This window comes from Acinonyx jubatus, chromosome A2, assembly GCF_027475565.1.
Source record: "Acinonyx jubatus isolate Ajub_Pintada_27869175 chromosome A2, VMU_Ajub_asm_v1.0, whole genome shotgun sequence".
Classification (NCBI taxonomy): Eukaryota; Metazoa; Chordata; class Mammalia; order Carnivora; family Felidae; genus Acinonyx; species Acinonyx jubatus.
Window position 1 is genome coordinate 132,494,677 of NC_069383.1, and position 16,945 is coordinate 132,511,621.

The window sequence follows — 16,945 nt, forward strand, 5'->3', positions numbered from 1 at the left end:
AGCGGACTTCTAGTGAGAAGACTTTGGCTCGGGCCCAGGTCAGGGCCCGAACATACAGGTCAGGTTATGTGAAAAGGACATAACCTTTTAAACAGGAAAAAATGTCCACAATGGTGGACAATGGTGACTGGCCAAGACGGTGGACAGGAGACAAAGCCCCCACCGCCTGGTTTCTGCACACCTGCTGGGAGAGGTCAGTTGGCCTGCCCTCTGAATGGCGTGCTTAGCACTTCTGAGGAAAATGGGACTGAGCATTAGGGGGCCCTTACTTTTGTTAGCTGAGTAAGGATTTAAATCATGAAGTAAAATCCCACAGATGAAACGAGAACCTCTTCTCTAGAAGCAACCATGAAAACTATACAAGGAAAAAAGTTGTCTGCCTCAGCATGATGCAGATCGTTCTTGCAGAAGGTGGTAGGTGAAGACAAAACTCCTCCATTACCACACGGAGGCCACTGGGACCTTGTGGCCCCAAACAGGGATTACTCCTGTCGCCCCGCCTACAAAGAGAAGGGTGCCGGGAGGGAGGTCAGCAGAAGCTGAGATAGGAGACCACTTAGGCCACGATATCCTCCCTCACGATCTGACTTCTGAAACCCGTGTCTTGGTGCAGCTTTTGCTGCTAATGAACTCAGCTGCTTCTGGCAAAAGGCAGATGGAAGCAGTTTATGGTCTCACCAGATAACAATTGAATCCATTAACATAATTATAGCCTTAAAGCAGAGTAATTTGTACAGTGAGCGCCCCAACCAGACGAGGAGGCAGAGACTTGAGTGGAGCGCGGCTGTGTTCTGGGGACCACAGATCAAACGAGGTAACAAACGTACTGGGCACAGCACGGGGCTCGGAGGGGGTGCACACGGGGCAGCAGCGGTTAAGACATAAAGGGCACAGTCAGGAAACACGAAAAGCCGGCTGCTTATTAGCAGGACGAGTAGGAATGAACGATGCGGCACAAACGGGCGTCCCGTCTACTTTCCGGCTGTTGGACTGAATGAGCATGTGGTGTTTTTATTTTGGAGAAACCAGTTTGCCCTAGAGCCTATGTTCCAAGTCTGTGCCAGAACACAGCCTTCCCCTGTGTGAACTGACACAGATCAAAAAGCGCCCCCACTTCACCCTGAGAGGCCAGCAGGGCCTCACGGCCGCCAGGGAAGCTACCTGCCAGGATCCAGAACACTCAGGAATGCAGCAGGTGTGTTCAGAGGCAGCAGGAAGGGCCCGCAGGGCTGTGTCGGAGCCGGACAGAAGAGGCAGGCCGAGACCCCATCGGGGCTGAGGACACCCAGGGCCGCTGGGAGGGCAGCCGCCCACGTGGGCAGGGATTTGCTTTGTTTGCGTTCAGTTAAAATCTTTTGTCTAATTATTCGTTGCCTTCTATCGTCTTACTGGGAAGCTAATAAAACTATCATTTCTTAAATGACGAGCGTGGCTGCTTGAAACGGGCTGCCAAGGACCACAGTGTGTATGCTAATGAGAGCCCAAGGCTTAAGAAGTAAGCAAAATTCCAAATTACCTTTCCAGGGCCCCGGAAAGGAAGGCTCGCGACACCCATCCTCTGCTGGAATTCTGGCGCTGCCGGGTCACATGACAGCAAGTGGACACCAGCACTGGGACAGGGAGGGATTCGTTTCAGTCATCTGCTCAAGGGAGCTCCTGCCTCTCAGGCTCCCGGTGGCCAGGGTTTTGCCGACCACACCACACCCACATGTCACCGCTTTCTCAAGAAAGGCGGACGCACCTGCAGCTCGATACCAACTCCACAGAGCAGAGGTGTGACCAGCGGTTGCCACAGAATCCAGTGTGAGCCACACGGGAAACAAAGCGGGGCGGTGAAATCGAGCACTGTGACTTTAGATTCAACAGAGCGATTGCGAGCACCATCTCTGTGTGGCCCACAACTACCTGGAACCCTGAGAATCTTTCACCCGCTAACTGAAAGGCTGCTCCAGAGCTTTCTCCTCCCACGCCACTTGGGTGTCCGTGTGAGATGTGTGTCGGGACCGGCGTGTCTGCGCTGCGAGCAATCGCGTTCTCCCCTCCTCACGCCGCCACGTTAGCTGTAAACGGCCGGCCTGTGGCGCACGAGCCACCGCTCTGCCATGCCCTTGGTCGCCCTCAAGCGTTCCTTTCTGGTAAACCCAGTCCTCCTCTCAGAACCCGGAAGTCTGTCAGGCAACCAGCATTGGTCCCTCAGGGCCGCCGCATACAAAAAACCACCCAACAGGACCTACTTTTGCAACTAACGGTTGCAAATTTTGAAGAGAATGGGGCCGTTCTCCTGCAAAAACCTTACCTGGGGCCTGACCTATGTGCCCCACTTTCCCCAACTATCAACTAGCCGAAAGAAAAGCCTGTCGAATGCACACAACACAGCGATCAGATCGAGTCACCCAGATCGAGTCACCCACACGGCACTACGATGAGGAGGTGGCGCTGCCACGGATGGGCTGTCCCCACCGGCCACACCCTGTCAACAGGCTCACTCCTGGCCCTGCAAGAGGCGGCCGCAAGCTGTGCTCTCTCAGGAAAACCCCTCGTAGGTCATTCCAAAGAGAACATGGTAATTTCACAGACTGTACGGATCCCAACGTTTAGACATGTTTACAGACTGCAAAAGCAAGGTGAAAGCAAGCTTTGCAAGGGAAGCATCTTAGGACGTGATGCTTGCAGGGTGAGGCACTGAGGGGAAAAGAGAGAGGGCTGCAAGTGAGGAGCCACACACTGGGGCACTGAAAGTAATTTGTGACTGACGGCAGTTAAAAGCCCCAACCCCAACTGCTTTCTTCTAAATGTTACGCTGGCTCACGTGCATTCCTGCATCACCTAACTGAGCCCGTCTGCTCAGAGCTGCAGCCCAGAACCGAGAGGGGGCCGAGCCTGCCGAGGCGCTCCAGTATCAAGATAGCCAAGGCCGGCAATCACTTGCTAGATGCCGCATCGACTCAAGGGCACACTGTCATCTCACACAGGCACCATCAAACGGGTTTTGTGCAATGTGAACAGAGACCCAACCAGGACGGGCAGAAGGACGCAAAGCGGTTCCTGCTCAGGCTAAAGGAGGAAGAGCTGGGAAGAGAGGCAGGAAGGCAGTCGAACATTCCATCTTGCACTTACCCCGCCAGCCCCTGTGTCCGCCAGACCCCGTGCAGGGCAGAGAGCACATTCCCACTAGCGGTGCTGGAACCAACCTGCACGACAGGGCAACAGACAGGCCATTATCGTATGAAATCCCCCAAATGACGTCCTCAGATGCCTGGCCTCCAACCAGTGTCTTCTAGGACAGTTTGAAGTAGACTGGGAAGCTTCTTTGCAATCAGGACCCCAGGACCTCACCAGACCAGAAGCCCCTCCACTCAAGCCCACAGGTAGGCACTGACTGACAGGAAGCTGCATTTCTAGGTTGGAGCCAGGCCTCATCTAGATAACTCACCAACAACTGTTTGACAGGAAAAAGACAGAAAGCAACAGTAACTTATCTGAGAAGAGAGGGGAGTATCAGTATAAGTGGCCCAATTATGAACTTATCGGAGCAGCTAATGACCACATTTAATGAAGAGTACTAGCAAGTTCAATTTAAAACAGGACCGATACTCAGGTTTGGCCTTGTCAACCTCCATACTAGATTTCCGCCCTTATGGCTGCACTTTTCCCTAAGGGTATGTATGCCTCTTTCTTTTCTATTGTTTGGCCCCAGATAGGTTATGTGCATGGCATTCCATGAACCTCGGTCCAGACTGCTTTCTAACAATGTTTCTTTTCAATGAAAACTTTTCAAACAATTCTGACAACTGTCCTGATCCAGACGGTTAAGGCCAAGCATCATCTGAGTTCAGAGCCTCTAGCTTACCTGCGGCATTGGCGTGAAGCCAGTCAACTCTGGGAGCCTCCAGTCTGTCGCCCGTAAAAACAGAGGTCACTGGAAAGCAGTATTACCAGGCAGAGGCCCAGCTCTGATGCTTCTCACAGAACATCAGTGAGAATGTTTTCCTAAAGGTCAAAAGCTGTGGCGACACCGGTCATAGTGACGACTATGGACACTGTGCCGTCAACGTCAGTCATTCGTGCCTCGGCAGGGCAGCGTAAGGCTGCTGTTCTAGATCAGCGTTACCCCGCTCTTGGCCACTTACATACACGTGAGCCCTGGTGCTAATACACACAAACATCTGCTGCGTCTACGTTACATTTACACTCACCTTTGCCAACATGATCCTTGTTTTTGCCACATCCAGAGGCGTGGTGACCACAGCTGCAAATCCACCTGTGCGTATAAAAATACCAGGCACGCAAAGGAGGTATTGTTAACTGTGTTACGTGGATGGCAGAACTTGTACTTTCTGATCCCTCGAAGCTCTGCCCAAATCACTTCCTTGTCATTGTGTCCACCTGACTGATTCCAGAAGAGGACGCACACGCTCCACTGCTTTTGCAGTGACGCTGAACCACACATGAGAGAGGTGACAGGAGAACGCTCTACACGCTCAGGGATAAAAACAAGAACAAGGCCCCGTAATTCACCTTGCTCGTGGGTGCAGCAGCAGACCTACGTGTGCATACGGTTGTGTGCCTGTGGTCACACACCCGCCGTCAGTATGAGAGGCTCGCCGCTCGCTGCACTTCTCACGGGGCCCCCACCTTCTACGGAACACTCTTGTTTAATGGGACTCCGAAACGCCTCTATCTTTTCTGGTCTCAGACAAAATGGGCAAACAGAGGTATGCAGATTGCTGTAGGGACTCTCGGTATTAATGGCTAAATTCTTCTGAGTTATAAGAGTAAAGCTTTCTGTATCTCCAGGCTTCAGACAGCCGGCCAAGCAGAGGAACGACATTTCTAGCCCTTTCTGCATCCTGTCAGTAGGTGCTGATTCAACAGGCAGTCCTCCTACAGCTTCCTTCCCACCTTCTCTTCCACGGAATACCATGACTGCCAAACTGATTATTTTAATATCCGTATCTGTGGACAGAGGAATTGGAGGATTTTTTTTTCAACAGAAACCACAGTAGATGATGTCGATATTTTATTAAGAGAAATACAAAGATGTATTTTAAAGCTGAAGAGGCCCTAAGGAGACCGAATTAATAAACACAAAAGGGTTTTCTAAAGATTCAGCTTGCGTGAGCTAGGTGAACAGAGCACATGCATGAAGGATGCTCCAGAAATAGCACCTCCCCCTCTGAATTTTGTGGCATGGGGACAATTGTGAAGGTCATTTGATCTCTGCCAAATATCTTTCTAAACATGTTGCTGAAATAGGATCCTCACGGAACCTCCTCCCTTTGGTAGCATGTATTAGGACAATGACATTTTGAAAGATGTATCCATTTGTGCTTTTATGTTCGTATTTGATTATCCACAAAGGACACGTATCTGAGGACTGAATATTACCAATTACACGAATATTAGAGTCCCCTTTGGCTGTAGCCACTTCTGTGTTACAAACAAGTGAAACACTTTTTTCCAGATTGAAAAGCTGCCTGAAATTTAGGTAGTACTTTATTCAACTTCAGGCGACCTGTACTGTCCAAACCCCCCACCCCAAATCGACTTCGTTTCCCTCTCTGGCTGCACGAGTTAGCAGGGCCCAGTCTGAAAGACTCTTTCAGAGTCAGAAAGACCAAGCCTTAAACTAAATCCCTACTCTACTAGCAGACTGGCCTTAGGGACCACACTTACTCTCTAGGTCAAGCACCGGAGACAGGTACTTCTGTCACTGCAACCTCCCACTATGGGTGGGGAAACTGAAGCTCAGAGAGGTTCTAGAACTCACAGAAGGTTTTACTTAGTGAAGAGCTAAGACCTGAACTTTACTGACTCCAGAATGTGGGCTCACAGCCATTGGGTGCGTGGTGGCCTCGGTTTGCTCGTCTCTAAGACACAGACAGCAGCAGGATCTAGGACTACGTGGGTCTGTGCGAAGTGTCTAGGACAGTGCCTGGTGCACACCAGAGCTCAAAGGAACTGGCTAGGAACTGGGTCTTTTCTGCATGGGAAGAGATAATCTGCGATTTTCCTTCATGTCTCTAGCCCCCACACACACAGCAGACACTCACAAACGCTTGCTGGGTACCCTGGACAAGGGTCTTATAAACCCAAGATTCCAACCTGTCCTCTGAAAGAGAGGAGGGAGGGGAAGCTCGGAGCCAATATTTGTGCTTATTCTGTACCTGGCATGCTGCGCCTGTACTAGGTATGGCCACTAATTCTGTTTCATTTGCGTGGGTCTTACTATCCCATTTTACAGACAGCTTGCTCAGGGCCACACAGTAGTATGGAGCTGGGACTCAAAGGCACATGCATCTCAGCTCCACAAGTAGGGCTCTTTCACTACGTAATCAGTCTCATGTGTGGTAAGACACTAAATCGCATCCGAGTGTTAAAACTCTGAAGTGCATACACCATTATCCTATTTGAAAATGTTCACAAAGTTTCCTAAACCAACTTCAAAGACCTAAAAGTTGGGGAGGACCTGGCTCGCCCCCTGTCTGACGACTCAAGCTCTCCTGAGTCACTTACACTGAAAACTCCTTGCCTTCTAGTAAATGCAGGTACTGTGCGTCAAGCTCGTCTTGGCTGTGAGAAGGTCCCTGCCCCTCGACTTTGGGTGCTTGGCAACATATTCTCAGAGACTGCTGCTTGATACAGGTAATACGAAGAGAAGTCAAAGACAAAAAACCAACAATATGCTTAAATGGCTCCTAATTTTACAGCCATGATGGTACCTGTATTTTATGCAAATTATTAAACCAATTTTAATGTCTTCAAATGTCAACGACTGCTGTGATACACAGCCCTCACAATATTTCTAATGAGGCTGCAAAGAAGGCCCTGTGAAGATCACGTAATGGAATGACGGGTCACAACAGGGAGGGCACTGGGGACCTATGCTTTTAGTTAAAATGTAGTTATTTTCTACATTTTACTTAAGGGAACTGTAAACTGCTGGTAATAAATACAAGGAACATGCTAACATATTAGACAGGAAATAATTACTTGGTGCAGCACATCACGCATGAAACCATTTTCTACGGGCTCCACTAGAGTTAGACTTTTACAGGATGTCGGGCTAACTGCTTTCAGGCACCAGGTTCGGGGGAAACGGGACGTTTACAGTGAAATGACATGTCGCGGGTCCTTGAACAACTGCAGATTCTTTAGCACTCTGGACAAAGGGGCCACCTTCCTCACAACAAGCTGTGAAAGCGGTGGTGGGGACAGGACTGCGCAGGGCCGCCACGCGCTGTCCCTTCCCAGCCGGCCTCCCATCTCCTGATGAGGCTCACAGCAAGAACAGCACGTCCACGCACCTCCTTTGCATATGCTCTCCAAACAAGTGGCCAGACACGGAGGTCTTCGACAACAACAGAAGGGTGTTTCTGTTCAAAGCTGGCATCATGCCTTCCCATGTCTTACCCAGACAAATCCTTCACCCTATTCTGGGATTTCAAGCCATGGGAAGCTCTCTCTTTCCTTCCCTCCGACCCTGTCAGTCTCACTCCTTCTCTCTTAGAAAATGTAAGTAGATGTTAATTATGAGAAACTGACCAAAGAACACTAGATTATCAAAGCACGTATCACTAGAGTAGCAAATGTCATAATTACTTAGACTGAATTATGGCTGTATGTTTAGAAGTTAACTTGAAGGGAGGAAGTTGGCAAAGTCCTTTTTTTCCCCTCGTTTAACCCCTGACCACAAGCCAAGGGAATTTCTGGCATGACAAGCCATCAACACCTCCAATCTCAAGGGACATTTTTGGATATTTGTGCCAAGTAGTTTATACAACAAGCACGGGCACAGAAGAGCGCCAAACATGGGCCAGAGTGGTTCATCCGTGATGATTTAACCAGTTTAAAACCAGAAACGTGCCCAAGGAGGAGTAATCTAATTTCTGACTTACGGGCAAGTCTCACATCACTGCTTTTGTGGCCGCGTGAGGCTGGGGAGTCTGAGCGCGCAGGCCTGCAAGGGGCGGCCCCGGGCGACCAGGCGTTATTCATTCCTCTGTGGTGTGCAATGCACCATGTCACAACAGACTCCTACAGGGGATCGCTTCTTCGCAAGTTACGGTACTTTTTAAATGATGTTTATCTTTCACAAAGTTTTTAAAATAGTAACTGTATCTGTCACAGCACACCAACTGAAATTTCAAAACAAAAGAGATATAAACAAAAATACACTCATTTTACCTTCTGGAAAGAAACGCACGTGGATCTACCCTCGGTGGATTTTTGCAGAACCTGACAAACTCCTTCACTTACAGAACCTCAGCAGAAGAAATAAGGCAACTGAATTGGAGGAGTTTTTAAATCCACATGCTATTAGAGATAATTATGTATAGAAACTCTATCAACATATTATTCTCTCAATGCAGTGGTGAATAGGAATCGATGTGATGACAGCTTTTCATTTTCTGGGTATTGGGTGTTTCTACTGCAGTAGAAATAATACCTCTCATCAATCAGCTCGGGGTCATAGATCACAAGTACTAATACCCACGTGATCTCACCTAGCCCTGCCGTAATCCCCCCCGCTAAGGCCGGGAGGGGCGCGTCTGTAACAGGAAGGGAACTGGGGGCAGAGCTGAGACCTGACAATTCTCTTAAGTCCAGCAAGCTGGCCCACACCAGGTATGTTGCTCCGGCCAAGTCCCTTCCCTGCTTCACAATGAAGCGTCCGTCAGTCACCGGAGCACAGGACTGCTGGGCCACACTCCGCCGGGGAGCCCCCAGACTGAAAGGGCCCGGCTGAAAGGATCCTACCGCACAGCGGATGGCTGATAACTAGTTCTTCCCTCCCCGCTTCTGACTAATCTAACTGCTTAGCACTCATTACAAAGCATTATTTGGAAAAAGGCATTGTAGTGAATGTAAATTTCCTTACTAGAAACAGTGCATTTGTAAGCAAATCTTTGAATGAGCTACTTCGGAAATGGGACCGGAGAATATACCCTTCTTACTTCAGCACGTGGAGGTTTTATGGAAGCGCTAAATTTAAGAAGTGCCCTTCCTTATCCAGGATGACCAAAGTTCCATAAAGCTTACTTTGTCCCCCGGAGGGAGTCAAAAAACCCCCACACATTTCACTTAAGGACTGGGGAGTAAAGACTCTTGACCTCCGGAAAGTGAATCAAGACCACCTAGTCATTTAACACAGCTAATGACGAAGGGTCATGTGGAAACAATTACCCATCATAATCCATTTGAGGCGGTTTCATGTCTAGAGGTAAGATTCTTATTTTTGATTATCAATTCTACACGTCAAACGGGTCCAATTATTAATAAAGAATCCTATGAAATACATGCTTTCTGTTTTCCTAAGCACCACAACCAAAACCCAATCCAACAACCATTGCACAAATGGCAAAAGAATCCTTTCCTAATAAAGCTGACATCCTAAAACTACTTATCTCTTTACTGGCTACACATCAAAACTAGCAGTTTACGTTTTCTGGCGCATCTCCACTTTGCTTTATTTCAACCGTAATTCTAATTCACCTTTATGTGCAACAGCAAGATGCACTTCTTAGACTGCTAAGCCTATCACTTCTTCAATTTTGTACAGCACCCGAGTCCTCATTACAGCCTCACTGGAAAATTCACATGACTTAGTGATGGATACCACACTATTATTGCACACTGTCACTTTGCTCTTGGTTTAATGCCTGGAAAATGGCCAGATGTTCAGATCTCCGTATTTTCTCCACAGAGCAGTTGAGCCTTCGGTAAGTTTGCTGAGCAGCCTCGGCCCTCCTGACACTAGTTAATCTGTGGTGCTGTCAAACATGTCACACGAACCGTGAATCATTGCCTTCTGCAGGAATCACTGAAACCCCCAAAGCACTGCTCAAGGCAGACAGCTGCACACTTAGCCCTGCACCCACGGCAAGTCTCTTCCCAGAGAGGACTTTATAAATCATCTTTGAGATAATCCAAGGGCCTGAGTGAAGGCTTTAATAAAGATAAAAAGAGAAAGAAAAATTTGTCAAAAACAAATTGGTTGTCTTTCAAGCAGACACCTTTTTAGCAGGGTTTGTTTCCACCCCGCCCCCGAAGTCACTCTCTTTTCTCAAACAACTAGTGGAACTCTCTTCATCTAAACAATCTGGAATTTCTAAAGAATGTTGTTTTTGCATAGTTAATATTTTCACATTTTTCTCCCCCCTTTGGTCTTTCCCAGTATAATATAATCCCTTGCACCTGCAAAAGCTCCACAGACTGCTGACTGCCAACAATCCACCACGTGATCCTGCCTCCAGGACCAGAGGGCCTGTGTTTAAGGAGAAAGAAAAAGACAAGTTATTAAATATTTGAATTTATCAGACCCTCCCGTGGGTTAGCTCTGGGGATGGGAACTTAAGTGAGAAGCTATTTTGGTGACATTCCTTACTGATGACATAAGCGATTTTCCCAAGGACTTAACTGCATTCTAAAAAAAAAAAAAAAAAGTCAAAGAAAAAGGGTGACAGCTACACTTGAGTGCTCAAAGGAAACAATTTTCAGGAAATGTGCATGATCTACACACATTTGTGTATACGAGTACAAATAAAAATAAAGATAGATCTCGAAGACAAGGTAACATTTTAAATATTTACCCTCTGATTCTCAACATATAAATAACATAATTCACAAATGAGTCCACAGCAGTGTCTGTCTGCCATATTCCTCCGGGTTTTTCTCTCAGTCTTTATCCTTATTGCCCATGTCTGAAGGATGTGAATTGTTACTTATGCAGGGATTTTAAATTCATCAAAACATTTTTTGCACTTTTCATGAAATAAATTGAAGATTATACAAATAAACACTCACTCCAAGTTTCAAACTAGGCAAAATGATGGCAGAGACATGGTGCCTTGCTCACCAAGAGCTGATGATCCAGTAGAGACAAGATGCAGTCACATCGGATGGAGAACACACATCGGATGAATCAGGCACTGGTCTCATCTCTGAACATGTGTTAATACTCCTCACAACAACCTTAACAGTTGGGCCCTGTTACTTACTACCCGCCTTTTACTTAGGCTTTGTAACAGCACAGCCTGCATTCTGTTCTTTCTTTTTGCTTTTGTTTTACTTTACTGAGTTTTAAGTAGGTATCCAACAAGGTACACATATTTACAGTATGCAACTTGTTTTCTTTCTCTGACACGCACATGTGCGCACACACACACTGCCATAATTAGATAGTGAATATGTCCATCACCCCCAAAATCTTTCTCTGCCATTCCTCTTTCCTGACTTTCCTTGCCACCCCCTACACAATGTGATGTCGTTCTAGATTAGTTTGCTTTTTCTAGAATTTTATGTAAAGGTAATTGGACATTCATTTTTTTTTTAACCTGGATTCTTATCTTCAGAATTTTTGTAAGATTCATCCATGTTATTGTGTACATCAATACTTCATTCCTGTTTAACTCCTAAATAATATTGCATTATATAGCTACAATAGGTTTCTGCTTACTGGAGCACATTTGGGATTTTTGTAACTGTTAGCTATTATAAATAAAGCCATTATGATGGCTAAAATAAAAGCCATACATTTATATGTATGGCTCTATACAGACACATGCCTTCATTTCTCCTGGGGAAATACTTAGGGGTACAATAGCTGGATCTCATTCTAAGAATACGTTTAACATGCTAAGAAACTACAAAATCACTTTCCAAGTTGCTTGTACCATTTTACATTCTGACCAGTTCCAATTTCTCCACATCCTTACCCACAGTATTACTGGTACTTTAAAATTTTAAGAAGTATGTCACTGTAGTCTTAATTCATATTTTCCCAATGACTAATGATGTTGAGCTTCTTTTCATGTACATTTATGCCACCCCTCAATCTCCTTTCGTGAAGTGTCTGTTCAAATGTTTTGCACATTTTCAGTGAATTGTCTGGGTTTTTTAATTACTGAGTTTTGAGAGTTCTTTATACATTCCAGATAAAAGTCATTTGCAAATATTTTCTCCTAGACCTAGATCACGTTTTGGTGACACATATAAGAAATCTTTGTCTAACTCAGGCCACAAAGATACTTCACCTATGTTTTCTCCTAGAAATGTTTGGTCTTTAGGTTTTACTTTTAGATCTACCATTCATTTTGAGTTAGTTTTTATGTATGCTGCAAGGTAAGGATTGAGGTTCCTTTGTTATGTTTTTAACCTATGAGTATTTAATTGTTCCAGCAAGAAGACTATCCTTTCTCCAATTAACTAATTTCCCACTTTTTTCAAAAATCTGTTGTCCGTTTATGTGTGAGTCTACTTCTAGACTGTATTCTGCTCCAATCTATAGATCTATTTCAACACCAACTGGATACTACCTTTACTACTAGAGGTGTTCAGTAAATCTTGAGATCACGGAATACTCTCCAGTATTGTTCTTTTTCAAAACTGTTCTTATTATTCCAGGTTCTTTACATTTCCATATGAATTTGAGAATCAGCTTATCAATTTCTACAAAACAGTCTGCTGAGATTTGGAACTGAATTGCATTAAATATACAGATCATTTTGGAGAATGGAGGTATTGGTAAAAGTGAGTTTCTGACCGTAAATATTTATGGCATATCTCTCCATTTACTTATGTCTCCATTATTTTCTCTCAAAAGTGTTTTTATAATTTTCAATATATATGTTTTGGACTTGTATTTTGAGGTTTATCCCCAAGTATCCGTAAGTATTTAGTATTTTGACACTCTTGTAAATGGTACTGCCTTAGGAACTTCAGCTTCTGATTGCTAATATGTAGAAATAAATTGATTTTTATGTAGTGATTTTGTATACTGCCACCTTGCTAAATTTATCCATTCTAATAGCTTCTCTGTAGATTTCCTCAAATTTTCTACATCCATTATTGTATCATCTGTGAATAAACATAATTTCACTTCTTCTTTCCAATATGGATTACTGCCTTCTATTTCTTTTTCTTGCCTTAATGCACTGGGTAGGAACTCTAACCTACTGGTATGCAATTCAGTAATGATGACAAATATTAGAAAAAAGATTTCTTGAATATATTTATTAAAATAATTAGAATAATATAAATGACCAAGTGATGGTGGCATGACATTTTTAGAGACAATCAAATATATCACAATTGAAAGAAAAACACCAAAGTTGGTACTAATTTCCTACTCTCAATATTTCCCCAGTGATGTTATATCTAGAATATTGAGAAGGCTGCTACAGAAATGGGGAAGATGCCATATAAATAAATAAAGACATATATGGCCCTATTTGGTCAATTTCAACAAATTTTATGTGTGGTTTATGCTCTTTTTCTTTTATGCTCTGGATCCCTTTCATTCAGTAATCCCCCACCCCTACCAACCATCCAGCTGTTCACCATACCTATAAATATATATATGTTTTTTAGACTCTACATGAAAGAGATCATACATACAAGGATGCCTGGGTGGCTCAGTCACTTATGCATCTGACTTTGGCTGAGGTCATGATCTTGCAGTTCGTGAATTCAAGCCCCACATTGGGGTCTCTGTGGACAGCTCAGAGCCTGGAGCCTGCTTCAGATTCTGTCTCTCCCTCTCTCTCTGCTCCTCCCCTGCTCACACACACACACTCTCTCTCTCTCTCAAAAATAAATATTAAAAAGAGAGAGAGAGAGAGATCATGCAGTATTTGTCTTTCTCATATTTATTTCACTCAGCACACTTCCCTGAAGGTCCATACATGCTGTCACAAATGGCAAGATTTCATACTTTTTGATGGCTGAATGATACTCCATTGTGTGTATGTATATCCTAATTTCTTTATCCATTCACCTGTCAATGGATGCTTAGAGTGTTTCCTATCTTTACTATAATAAACAATGCTGCACCGAACACAGGGATGTAGATATCTTTTCAAGTTGGTGTTTTTACTTCCTTAATGTAAGTACCCAGAAGTGGGATTGCTGGATGACATGGCAGTTCTATTTTTAATTTTTTGAGACCTCTCCATACAGTTTTCTACAGGAGCTGCACCAATTTACGTTCCCAGCAACAGTGCACAAGGGCTCCCTTTTTTCCACATCCTTGCCAACACTTGTTATTTCTTATCTTTTTGATGACAGCCACTCTGACAGGTGTAAGGTGATATCTCATTGTGGTTCTTTCATTTCCATGAAGATTAGTATTAGTGATGCTGAACACCTTTTCATGTACCTGTTGGTCATGTACGTCTTCTTTGGAAAAATGTCTATTCAGATCTTTCACCCATTTTTAAATCAAATGGATTGTTTGCTGTTGAGCTTTATGAATTATTTATGTATTTTGATACTATCCCCTTAACAGATATGATTTGCAAATAATTTCTCCTATTCAGTAGGTTGCCTATGTCCTCTGCTTGCAGAATCTTTTTAGTTTGATGTAATCCCGCTTGTTTACATTTGCCTTTATTGCTTTTGCTTTTGGGGTCAGATTCAAAAAACCACTGCCAAGATCTATGTTAAAGGAGCTTACATTTTCTTCTAGGAGTCTTATGGTTTCAGGCCTTATGTTCAAGTCCTTAATCCATTTTGAGTTCATTTTTGTGTATGATTTAAGAAAGTGGTCCAGTTTCATTCTTGTGCATGTGGCTAACCAGTTTTCCCAGCACCATTTATTGAAGACACTGTCCTTGCCCCATTGTATATTCTTGCCTTCTTTGTCATAAATTACACACACACACACACACACACACACACAGGTTTTATGCCAATATCTTGTTGTTTTAATTACTATAGCTTTGTAATATAGTCTGAAATCAGGTAACAACTTTTAAGTCACATGCTTAAGTATGCAAATTACTTAATTAAATATATAACAATGTGTGGTATCGGAGGGCTCCCAACATTTCCTTCCGCTTAATGAGAATGATTACTTAAAAAGTGTATCTATTAAATTCACTAGCCTAAGGGCACAGCTGTCAAATAGATTTTTGTAAACTTCTCACGGAAGCAGAGACACTAAAAAATATTTTATCACACGTAGCTTTCTGAAGATAGCCTTGCCACTGAGTGTAATACTTGGTACTTTTCCAGTAAGTGCTTTAATGTTTGTGAATATCTCTGTGCTTCTGTGGAAAGCATTATTTTCTCCATAATTCATACAAGCACTGGTGGCAGCAGAAGAAACAAAAAAAAGATTATCTTTTTTTTTTTTTAATTTTTAATGTTTACTTATTTTTGAGACAGAGACAGACCGTGAGCAGGGGAGGGGCAGAGAGAGAGAGAGACAACAGAATACAAAGCAGGCTCCAGGCTCTGAGCTGTCAGCACAGAGCCTGACGCGGGGCTCGAACTCACAAACTGCGAGATCATGACCTGAGCCGAAGTCAGACGCTTAACTGACTGAGCCAGCCAGGCGCCCCTATTATCTTTTTACTTTAGAGGTGGAAGAATGAGCATTTTATCAGGCAAAAGCCAGTTTTAACACCATGATTTAATTTGCTGACTTTTTAGAACAGGAAAATTAAACATAAATTGGACTTTAGTGATGACTGAAGGTCATCCTCAATTAATCTACTGGTATCTTCAAGAGCTCCAAAGAGCAGAAGTTTACTCAAAACAAACCGAAAATACACTAATAATGCTGACTTTATAACCAATAATAAAGGACAAATAATAAGATGTGAATTACAGGTCATACAGAAGAAGGAAAAAACCAAAAATGTTATGTAATGCATAAATTCAACATTTACGGAGTAGCAACTGGCTATCAGGCACTTTTTTCAAAGGAAAACAGAAGAGCAGTCCCTCGGTCTAACATTTGACAGGGGCACAGTGTGGGCAGAAAAGGGTTCTAAGAGAGAGAAGGCAGGTGATGGAGAAGGCTTCACAGAATTGTCTGCTCTAATCTAGGAGGAAAAAAATTGTGTTGGGGCAGCGGCAGCGGGGGGGGCACTTGCCCAAAATAGACTCAGATGGCTGAAGACACAATTTAAAAATAGAATCTCCACAGATAAGCATAACTTTCCATTATCACCTGGCCAGAATAATTTAGTCTAAGAACATATAAAGAAATCATTTTGTATTTGAAAAAAAAAAATCTCTAGAGCCAGAGGGTTTAGAATCCAGTGAGAAGTTTCAGTGGCAGACACAGAACAGGACAGAAAGAACAATTACAAACACTTGCATGGAACTTGTTTACGCTCCACGCACTGAGAACTTTACATACATCAACTCTCGTTACCTCCAACTCTTCTGAGGGATGTGCCTTTTTATCCTCATTTTACAGACAAGGAAGTTGAGGCTCAGAGAAGTTAAGTAACTAGCCAACGTTTAAACAGACAACAGCAGAACTGGAACGGGTGAGACATTCTTGTACAGAATAGAAAGAAGAGGCCTTGAACCTGCAAGTTAGAGCTGTCTGGACAACAGAAGGGTATTTATAAGACACCTTACTTCCACATACAGACCATAATTTTTTCCGGAATGCTATTCAAATACCCAAGTGAATGAACAAACTCTGTCACTGCCCAAAACAACTTGTTTTACATAAGAGGAGTGCATTTTTTTTTCATGAGGAATTGTCTCAAAAGAAAAAAAAACAACAACAAAACTTTGGAAAATACTGAGACCAAGCTAAAAAGATCAATTTATGTACAAATGTTTCACTTGGGAACTACTTTAAAATTCCTAAGCACCACCACCACTAGTAACAACAAAAACCTGACTGGTAGAAAGTACTGCATATGAATTACCAAAGTACTGTGAAATGACAAATTTGTTCATCAATGTGCAGGGACGACGAGGTTGAGATCCACAAAAAACTGGCTGGGAAGACAGGAAAGGTTAGTCAGTGGAAACGTAAATATTATTGCTAGTGACTTCTCAATAATTTGAGTAGACTGGAAAATGGAATAAAAACACAGTGCAGTCAACAGCAGGAATGATTACTGGTGACAAGAGTAGTTGCCACTTGCTGAGCACCTAGCATGTTCCAGGAGCTATGCTAAAGATTTTATATTTC

General features: G+C 43.8%; 1 protein-coding gene across 2 annotated transcripts in view; it reads right to left on the reverse strand.

Moving 5' to 3' along the window:
* The window catches only part of SLC25A26 (solute carrier family 25 member 26), a 136,205-nt gene that overhangs the window by 1,454 nt on the left and 117,806 nt on the right, over positions 1-16,945 (reverse strand). For both annotated transcript variants that reach the window (XM_053219108.1, XM_015072445.3), the window contains 3 exons: positions 10,198-10,267; positions 4,197-4,261; positions 3,118-3,191 (listed from right to left, as the gene is read on the reverse strand). In XM_053219108.1, the coding sequence (XP_053075083.1) occupies positions 3,118-3,191; positions 4,197-4,261; positions 10,198-10,267 (209 nt within the window). The remainder of the gene's footprint in view (positions 1-3,117; positions 3,192-4,196; positions 4,262-10,197; positions 10,268-16,945) is intronic.